At 37.8% G+C, this 10,670-nt stretch overlaps 1 protein-coding gene across 3 annotated transcripts; it reads right to left on the bottom strand.

The window, feature by feature from the left end:
* Positions 1 to 1,605: 1,605 nt before the first annotated feature.
* On the bottom strand, positions 1,606 to 9,359 carry LOC103416293 (uncharacterized). 3 transcript variants are annotated; one of them, XM_070822981.1, is made up of 3 exons: positions 7,337 to 9,359; positions 5,003 to 5,108; positions 1,606 to 1,987 (listed from the first exon to the last, which is right to left on the bottom strand). In XM_070822981.1, exon 1 carries the CDS (start codon positions 8,818 to 8,820, stop codon positions 7,474 to 7,476), a length of 1,347 nt encoding a protein of 448 aa, XP_070679082.1. In that variant the 5' UTR covers positions 8,821 to 9,359; the 3' UTR covers positions 1,606 to 1,987; positions 5,003 to 5,108; positions 7,337 to 7,473. The 3 variants fall into 3 exon arrangements, with proteins under 3 accessions (XP_070679082.1, XP_017182556.1, XP_008352771.1); XM_017327067.3 differs by lacking the exon at positions 1,606 to 1,987 and adding an exon at positions 5,752 to 5,904 and having other exon boundaries at positions 4,590 to 5,108; XM_008354549.4 differs by lacking the exon at positions 1,606 to 1,987 and having other exon boundaries at positions 4,590 to 5,108.
* Between the last annotated feature and the right edge of the window lie 1,311 nt (positions 9,360 to 10,670).

Raw genomic sequence — 10,670 nt, 5'->3', positions numbered from 1 at the left:
TAACTATTCCATATGGCAGTGGAAGATCCTAATTGAAGGATTCTAAGAAATTTGTATTTTCATAAAAAATTTAAAAAAAAAAACTTGTAACTCAAATGATTAAATTCATTCTAGCAAGGGAAGGTCCTAATTAAAGGATTACATTTTCGGTGGGCAAGAGGCTTGTAGACCAAGTAATTAATTTGAAGTAGCATAATATAGAAAATAGTTCTATTCACGCACTAATTTTAACCTCTCCCACACTTTTTGTTAATTTTTTGTCATTGATCTTCTTTAATTCATCGATCCGACAACCGAAAATTGAGAGAGATGTATAAGCAGTAAAAATAAGTGTGTAGATATTTCTTCAATTCATTTGATCCAACGATCGAAAAGTATGTAAAAAGTAAAAATGGTGAGTAGATATTACTACCCATATAGAATTGGTTGTATTACCCTAATGCAGGAGCTCATTGAGGATGGGCCCCGTGTGGGCCAAAGGAAAGCACCCAAAAAGCCCATATTGGGCAAGAAAGAGTGGAAGGGCCCCATGCGGCCACAAACAAGAAGTTAACAGTGGGAAAGAAAGGGAGAGTACCAAAGGAAAAATCACGTTCTCACGTCCACTTCTTTGCTTTTTTCCGCCCTTTGTTACTCACGTCCATTTCTTTGATGTTATAGTTAGACCCAATTGGATAACAGGATAAGCTTTTCCCAATACGCTTTAATGTAACACTGTTGCTTCTGTGCATTTTGTTATATTATATCTTTCCAACCCTAGCTCACGAGGATGGACCAACAAAAACATAAACATTCCGATTATACAATATGTCTGGACGACATAGTTGATGTTTCATATAATTTAATGGTATAGCACGAGTTCATTGATAGCACCATTCTCACATTGAACAATTGCTCGAAAGTGTAGTTGTGAATTGCTAGGAGAAAAACTCGGCTATTCCGGATGTATGCCCCCGAGAGTCCCAAAACATTGTTTCAGTTAAGTTTTTCTTCAGTTGAACTGTATGTAGTGAATTGCTCTAGTGGTTATGATCTCACTCTTCAACCCAGTGCATCCTGAATTTACTCTTCTTCCTCATTTCTATTGGGGGTCAAATGACATGAATCTAACTTAGCAATAACAATGGCACCGAATTTGTAGCCAAAACTTTGTAGGGAAAGGATACTCTTAATTATCCAACAGCAACAACCAAAAGAGGTCTTAAATTTAGCCCATAAGGGTCTAGGATGAGAAAACTTAATACACTCACATGATAACATGCATTTTTCTCAACCATTTAAAGTGGGATGATGCTCACTATCTCATTGGATACTATAGATTAGTTTGATTTAATTGATTTGAGACACAAATTTTGAAATTTAAACTAATCTAACGACAACCAATGAGGTGATGAGCGTCATCCTCACTTTAAAGAGTGAGCAAAAGTATTATTCCCTATAAGTTATATCAATTGATAAGAATAATATATTTATAGTTTAAAATAGAAAATTGCCATAATCCATTGAATGTTGAAATGTGTCGGCCCTATTATCTGGTTACTTTCAATTCATCCAAAGCATTGAACTAGATAGAGAATTTTATACTTTTCTAGTGAACATGCATCATCCAAAAATTGAAATCCACCTACTTGAAGAAGAATAGATGTACACATAAACCCGGGGAGGGCGGTGCTATCCACACATCTCTTTTTACCTTCCACACACCTCTTTTAATTTTTGATCATCAGATCAAATGAATTAAAGAGAGTGAAATGACATAAATTAATAGACGGTCGTGCAATGAAAATCAATGAATTCTATAGTCATTTAATAAACAACAGACTTGATGATTCCTCCTCCTCCTACCATATATTTGCCAATATAGGGGTTCCTGCACCATGAATTTTCCAATTACGGGTCTGTGCTTTCATTTACCTGGCTAAGGGGCCATGGCTAAGCTTTAATGCATGTCTACTGGGTAAATTGCAGTAAATTTAAATTTCAACTTCTGCGAGAAAGCAAGTAGTCCCAGTTAGTTAAAACCACTGTAACAAAGTAAAGAACCTACTCTCTCATTTGTAACAACAATGTCTGTCAATAAATATTAGGGCACGTACAACTAAATTTACAGGCTAACATCTCAGCACATAAATTCTCAATGAATTGGCACTTGTGTTGACAGGCCGACTGATAAGGCGTAGTGGTTGCACCATCACTGCCAACACAAGTTGTTGCGAAGATTCGACACTAATTCATGTTCAGTTCTGACGTTTTATAATCTAAGCACATTTTGCACATTCAGCAGCAATCCACCTTGAAAGCAACCTATTCAGGACTACTATACAGAAGCCTAGCTCAAAACTTCATGTGAAATGTTTCCGCAATTCACATTTACCGCTACTAACGGACTTTCATAACTACAGCTACTGTTCTCTGAGCCAGACTAGCCAAATAAACCAAAAACAAGGAACTCGACCATATACAAAATGAAAACGAATACTTGATGCAATCAACTGCTGTAATCCTACAAAGATTTGTTTCCTCTTTATCATAATGGCAAGCACTTAGAAGTTAGACATTCTTTCTTTCGCACTATTTCCTGTAGCTTCATGAACCGAGTAAAATATTAATCTTCCATAGTCGATTACTACTACAAATATTGACATATCCCATAGCAGCATCCGATATATCTACATCCATTACACAGCTTTTATATTTTGATTTTGCTTAAATGAAGCTAGCAATCTCTCTTGAGCTTTCAATCGTCAACTTATGATGCACTAGTTACACAGAGTCATTGATTCTAGCACTCTCTAGAAAAAATAAGACAAATCAACAATTAAGTAAGAGAGCTACTGAGCAGGATAAAAGTACAAGTCAGGTGGATCAATGTAAATATCAATAGATGAGCCTACACTTGTGTGAAAAATATTGAACACTGTGACAATCTAATTCTCTAAACGAAGGTCAAGCATGTTGATATTAACATTTAATGGAAAATACCGGAAGATAGATAACTGAACTGGAGTATTGTACACAGTGATTATTAAAACGTGAGACTAACTGGCCAAGAATTGCAACTTACGTAAGTATCAATACATCTGAGTCCAGCACACACAGTGCATCCTTCCCCAGCTAAGCACTTGTTTCCCTTCTAAACTCTGGCGTGGTCAACTGAAAATTCTTTTCAGAGTATATACTAATATGGAATCTGGAAACTGAAAAAGAAATGAAATTGTTTGACCGGTTTCTAACAACAAGATTCTAATCTGAACCTCAAAACCGTTAACTTTCGACATATAAACTTCAAGGCACCAAAGGTTATCCACGTCTACGGTACATGAAGAAACATATAGAATCAAAAGTTACTAATTGGTGTATGCTTTTCGCAGATGATATAGTTCTAATAGATGAAACGTGGGAGGGAGTAAATGTGAAGCTTAACCTTTGGCGAGAGTGTTGGAATCTAAAGGTCTTCGCTAGAGTATATGGAGCGCAAGTTCAGTGGAAATGGAGATCCTAATGAGATAAGGGTGAGGGTTGGAGATCAGGAAGTACCAAAGAGTGAACGCTTTTGTCACCTTGGATCTATCTTGCGAAAGAACGGAGAATCGAATGGAGATCTCAACCATAGAATACAAGCTGGATGGATAAGTGGAAGAGTACATCAAGTGTATTGTGCTACCGTCGTATGCCAATAAAGCTTAAGGAAATTTTTTTATAGGAGGGCAATAAGGCCATCAATATTTTATGGCACAAAATGTTCGGCGGTCAAGCATCAACACGTGCAAAAAATGAGTGTGGCGGAGATAAGAATGCTTTGTTGGATGTGTGGACACACGAGAAAGGACAAGATTAAGAATGAGGATATCCGAGGTAAAGTAGGAGTGGCAGCAAATGAAGATAAAAAAGGTCGTACCCAGCAAATGAAGATAAGATGAGAGAAAATCAGTTAAGATGGTTTGGACATGTTAAATAAAGACGTACAGATGCTCCAATAGAAAATGAGATGACAGAGACTCAGTGCAAAAGGGGTAGAGAAAAACTAGGAAGACTTGGACAGAGACCTTAAGAAAAGACATGGAATATTTGGCGCTAATGCACAACTTGGCGCAAAACCAAGCGTAGTAGCGTTCTAGGATTCATACAGCTAACTCCACTTAATGGGATAAGGCTCTATTTTTGTAGCATTAAAAAGTTACCAATTCACAGTATGCGAGTATCATATAGCCATCACAAAGTTCTTGTAAACCTAATTCTCTAATTTCAAGCTTAGTAGTCTTAGACCATAGCCTATCCACATATCATCCAGGTAACAAAATTCTATTACTTTAATTGAAGGTAGCATGATTCCTTACTACTGGTTGCTTGATACGTATTAGGTATTGCACAACCTCTCACTGGATAAAAGGGTATATTTGTCATATACAAATCAGCTCCAATATTTCTTTTCAGCCAGATACAGATTTCACTTCTCTGTTACTGGTTATGGAGGCAATTGCAATGGCAAGTACAGAAAGTAACTTCAACCAAATATGCCCGATTACCCGTAGGCTAACATCACAAAGGAAGGTAACATGGCTTTGTCACCAAAATATAATACAACGAAGGAACAGAAATTAGGATATATACCAAATCCTCGGATCATGTATTGAAAGTTATATGCTGACTCGGGTGCTATAGAAATTACAAAACAAGACCCGAAGTTTACATGTCTGCGAGAAAATGAACAATATCTATCACTGATTAACTCAATTAGAGGTCCCTCGGTTATTTCATGCACCAACAGCACTTCAAAATTCACATTAAACAAGCTAGTCTCAGGTTCTCATTTTCTTCCTTCACAGTTTAAGCATTTTGAGCTAAATTACCATTGCTATGCACAGTGTATCAATTTATAATTTGACTACACCAATACCCGCCCCTCCATGGTGTGAGGAATCTCTTCATTTCTCATCAAGTCCAATCATGCAATGACCACTGCCCAGCAAAGAGAGTCACAAAGTCAGGAGGAGGAGCGCACCTGACATGAGCAATGAGTTATTTGACAGGACAATGGCAGGGTGATCTTGACGGGAATGAGATCCTTCCTCACAATAATGGGCTAAAACCCACAGCTGCAGCCTGCTCTGTAATCAGCACAGATTTAGTTCTTAGTTCAGCAGAAACTTTGTCTTGAGTATCTCCGGTTAAGTTGTTAACACAACGATCAATGCAGAAAGATAAGTAAAGACGGAAGTAACAGCATATTATTGATAAGCAAATCTTCAACCTCTAGTAATAATTTTCTGAAGGTTTCTGATCACGACCAAACATTACATTCTAGCTGGTCTTTATAGTTTATACAGTACACTGCCTGATTCTAGTATCAGAATAATAGTTTATACATGCAAATTACTTGTGATTATCATTGTACAAGTAATATGTGATATCAGTCTCAAAAATAAACTCATAAACTTGAAGATGAAATATTGCATGCCATTTTAGACATGATAACTCTTGGAAATGGGATATAGGTAAGTTTCAATTTCTACAAAAGAAAAACAAGATTACTTGTGCGAGGCCAGAGCCTGCAAAAACTCACACACATATATGAAGCATTCTGGTATATCTAATTCCCACATAGATAAACCATCTATAGCTCTTGGATTTCAGGAATTTTATTGCATTCACTATGATGTCAAAGTTACAAAATTCTGAAATAAAATGATGCAAAAAATTGCGATGGTGAAGAAAATAATTCCTGGCTAAATCAACAGGAAGAAAACTAACTGTAAGAATCCAGTTCTGCAAGCTGATAAAGTGGTATGGACAGGGAGTGGACAAACATCTTAAACATGCAGTGTAGACTCCACAATCAATGTTGTAAAAGGCGAAAGCGAAGCCAAAGCCTGTCATGGATAGTCTTGCCTAGGCGATAGGTACCTAAAATTATTATAATAAATAAATATATATATATACACACACACACACCTGTAAAATGTAATATTTTGTAAAACAATCAAGCAAGCATGCCAAGCTATCAAATATTTGACTATTATTATTATTATTATTTTTTTTTTTGAATCTAGTGTCTCCGGGTCTTTGACCCGACTACTCACTAGGCCACCCGCCTGACCCCACAACATTTGGTAGGCAAGAAACTCTAGCAATTGCGAGGTGGGTACCTTGAGAGGTGTCGAACCCCAGACCTCTTGGTAACAAACCAAGGGCCTAACCATTAGACTAAACACTCTTAGGTATTTGACTATTATTATTATTTCTCTAATTCACATCATAAAGTCATAATAAACCAATAGAAACTAAGTTAGAAACATAAAATTAGCATGAACGTTGTAAAAACCCAGCACAAAACGACATCTTTTGGATTTGGGCTATTTAAAAAAAATTAAAAAAATTCAAACGCCCAGGTGGGGCCTCGACAACTCCTCAGGCGCCTAGGCGCACCTCCCAAACGCCTAGGCTAGTCTATAGCCCACTCCCGCTGGGGCAGAGGCATTTTATTGATATCCCCACCCAAAAAACCGCCTAGGCTAGTCTCAATACTAGTTTTTCAAAATATTGCTCCACAAAGAGAATAAAAGAGACCTACACGAATTATAATGTCTAATTGAAGCTTTCCCGTCCAAGATTCAGAATAACTAACACAGTTCTAGATTAGCACGAGTATCACAGACTACAACTTGAGGTGACAAGAAAGATACAACAGCTTTAAGCCAGAAACTCATAATCCTTGACCTTAAATCTGAGGATGGGCTAGCGTATTATAGCATGCAGTAATATGAACATGCATGAGGAAAACAAAGCTTGCGGTAGTAGTTGTTTCTAGCATTGAACATGACATACATATTTATGGAGGGTACAGGATGGACTGCAGAACCTGCTCCTGTGGACTTCCTAATTACAAACCTACTCTTTTTGGTTATTATAGAGAAAATAATATTACTTGGGACATAGGGACATAGACCTAAAATCATGTAAATCACTAGTACAAATTCGACATAGACCTAAAATCATTTAAATCACTAGTACAAATTCTTTTGAAAAGAAAAAAATACAAGAACAATAACTGTAACATTGAATAACAATATTTGTAAGCTGCCAGTAAAATATGGAAGATCAAAAGTAAAAAAGACAAGAAAATGAATGCCAACATTCATTTGAGAAAACCAAACAATAATACAAGAGATAAAAAGCTGATGAAATACGGAAAGCACCAGCATACAATAAGCTATTAAGACATTGTTCATACAGTTTTCAATAAAGGTTTCAACCATAGGAAATTGCCATTTTACCATATGCAAAATACTGAAAACTAGACATTGATATTGCCAAAATCATAAGTTTTAGAGAGTACATCTAGGTAGAGTCATTCCAAGAAAGCTCCCCCAACCAATATGTGATACTTGAACCCACAGCAGCTTACCAAATTCGAGAGAATCAACATGGCCTAGATGTCCCACTATTGCAATAAGTACTGATCAGAAGAGCCACTTAACTAAATCCAGCACCCATTTCCTTCTGTTTCAATTCTAATATCATACGCTCATTCTCAAGTTTCATCCTCTCATTTTCCAACCTCAGCTTTTCCAGTTCATGGTCCCTTTTCTTGCTAAATCTTTGCCACTTCAAACGCTGCTTCTCCAATTCTAACATCTCAACTTGAATTTGTAGCTTCTGTTCTTCTAACTGAAATGAACGCGATTCAACCCACTGCTTCTGTAACCAAACAGCTTTTGTACCATCAGGTAAAACTTGATTCATATCAGGTTGGGGAAGAATCTGGGGGTGAGAATAAGAACTTTTGTTACTGTCTTGGGAATTCAAAGAACTCCCAAAGTTAAAATCTTCACGGCCCTGGCCTTGTCTCAACCTCTTTACAGAGTCCTCTGAAATGTATATTCCCCTGTTATCTCCACGTAAAGCATTATTTTCCTCAAAGTCGTCATGCTCGTCATTTTCCATATCTTGATCATCTTCATCAAGATCATCATGGTGGTGCCTTCTCAGATCATCGTTGTCAGGATCATCTCTTTTAAGTGCCCTTTGTAAAGATTTCTGCAAGGCTGGATCGTGAGGCAGATGCAAACGATTTCCATTATGATACGAACACATCTCCTCATAAAACAAGTGCTTCGAGCTTAATATTTTCCTAACATCGTCTTTTTCTTTCTCTGTTAGGTACTCTATCACATCCAAAAGCGCAGGGTTCTCAACAACCTGGCAAGAAGTGCCCCTCCCAAGCATATCGTTAAGTTTCTTATACCTTTTGTTAAGGTCATTGAATTTATCTTCACACTGCTGCGGAGAAACATGATATCTTCTTTCTGCCATGACCTTGGAAACAGATTTCCACTTTCCCTTCTTCTGTACAACAGAATATTTCCTTCTTCCCCCGCTACCGCAATCTGAACTTGTATCCTCGCCTATATATGACACAGCAGTAATCAGAAGCTTCACCATCTGATCAGTCCACTTCACACGCTGCCATGGCGACCCCTTCTTCCCTTTACTAGCTTCAGGGTGACCATCAGCACCATCTTCCGCATAACTCGGCTCATCCTCATCACTTGCCGAGTTCTTGCCTCTCTCCCCCTTATTGTAATCCACCATGGAAATGGTTTGATCACAGTGATGCATGGTTCCCATTTTGAGCGGAAAACCTTCGGGAATTGATGGGTGGACCAACGACCCTTGATGAGGATGAGGAAGGTGATGGTGTATGGTGTGTTGGTGTTGGGTTTGGTGATGACCCCTCATTGATCCTTGCAAATCAAGCCCACCAAACGAAGCCCCGCCCGGAACCAAACCTCCTCCTCCTTGTGATAAATTCCCTTCCATTCCTTAATCCTCACTATTAACAACAATCACAACAACAACTTCTTCATCCTAGAACCATATTCTACATCTATTCACACGCCTCAAGCACTCAGAGGTAAAAATCAATCACCTTCCTTATCAATTTTTGAGCTTTTCGAGCTTTTTCAACCCCCAATTCAACTACCTGAAGCTACTTACAGTCTTACACCATCAAAGTATATGCATGTCCAATTCCCACAAACACCATAACCAAACAGAAACCCATTTCCTAAAATCCAACACCAATCACAGATTTTTACCAACTGAATAACAAATTTATCCAAAACCCACCAACAAAAAACTACTCAAATCAGCACAAATTCAAGGCAACAAGTTCCATAAAACGAAACATCATTCTTCAAAGATCAAGAACACAGAAGCAAAGCAACTTATCTGCAGAGAGATGCCCACACAAATCTGAGAAGCTTCCAGTAATCGAGCCAAGATTCCTGGGCAGAAGATGACGAAGAAACACCTGCTATCTGGCTCACACGGGCATAAATAAATACAAGGGGTTGGAACTTGGAACTGTGTAACGTTATACCCCTATATAATAATAGTAGGACCACATATACCAAATTTTTTATTTTTATTTTTTCCAAATTGTAGGAAGAGTGGTAATATTTACACGTCTTTTTTACTTTTCATATACCTCTAGAGAATTATCTATTAAAAAAAAATTATTCAATTACTAAACTGTTTATTTCTTGTTAAGTTTTTAAAATTAATTTAGATTAACCTTTTTCAATAAAAAATATATAAAATTTATTTTAACCTTTCTTGTTTCAATAATTCTCTTACGTTGAGTTCCTTGTTGTAGTTTGTGTTGGGAAGAAGCCAACAAAGTGATTTGACTTTGATAGGTTCAATGTATGGGATGATTCGGGGGGTGATTCGGGGGGTCCATTAGTCACAAATTTGATAAAACCCATTGTCACTAAACCAAAAAAACAATATAAAAAATAAGCAAATTACATTATGTACCCTTAATTTTGGAAACAATTGCAAACTCGTAAATCATCATTAAATTTGGACAAAGTAAATCCGACCGTGAATCTGCAATAAATGTAAATAGCACAAGATGTATCGTAGCTCACCCCAATGTTTGGGCTACGTCCACACTGATATTGTGTTTCTTAGTGAGGGAGAGAGAGCCTTTGAATAGGAGAGTGAGGCTTCTGAAGGTGGGACCCAGGCCTAAGAATTGGTCTCTCCTAATGAGGAGAGTGAGGAGTCCTTTTATAGAATAAGGGCTCCTCACTTATTACATATTTGTCATTTCCTTTATTACATAATTACATTTGAGTTCCCCGAGTATTTATACGAGATCTAAATATGGAGGCCCTAAGTATGGTACAAACAATAGTCCCCCAAATCTTCAGTCAAGAGAGTCTTTTGGCTGGAGACTTGCAATTCAGTCCATGTGTGGGCTGAAGTAACTAGATGTCGTCTAGAACTGAATACTTGATATGAGGCGGTGCTCAATGTGAAATAATGCTTAACTAGAAGTAGCACATGTTGCGAGGCTGCTCGGCTTGTGGCTTATGTTGCCTTGATTGGCTCTGCTTGTGGCGTTGAAGGTGAGGGAGTCCCTTTTATAGAAAAAGGGCTCACTCCTCAATACATAAATGATAGGCTAGAGTTGATGCTCATGGCGAGCCGGTTGCTCAGTAGGCGGTGATGCTATCTAATGATGGTGAGGGAGTCCCTTTTATAAAATAAGGGTTCGCTCCTCAATAAATAAGTGATGGGTTATGAGTGATGCTCGCGGCGAGGCGGTTGCTCAGCTGGTGGCGATGCTCTCTAATGATGGTGAGGGAGTCCCTTTTATA

This window comes from Malus domestica, chromosome 05 (genome assembly GCF_042453785.1).
Source record: "Malus domestica chromosome 05, GDT2T_hap1".
In the NCBI taxonomy this organism is placed as follows: domain Eukaryota; kingdom Viridiplantae; phylum Streptophyta; class Magnoliopsida; order Rosales; family Rosaceae; genus Malus; species Malus domestica.
Note: the sequence above shows the minus strand (reverse complement) of the source record. Positions and strands in the feature narration are given on the sequence as shown.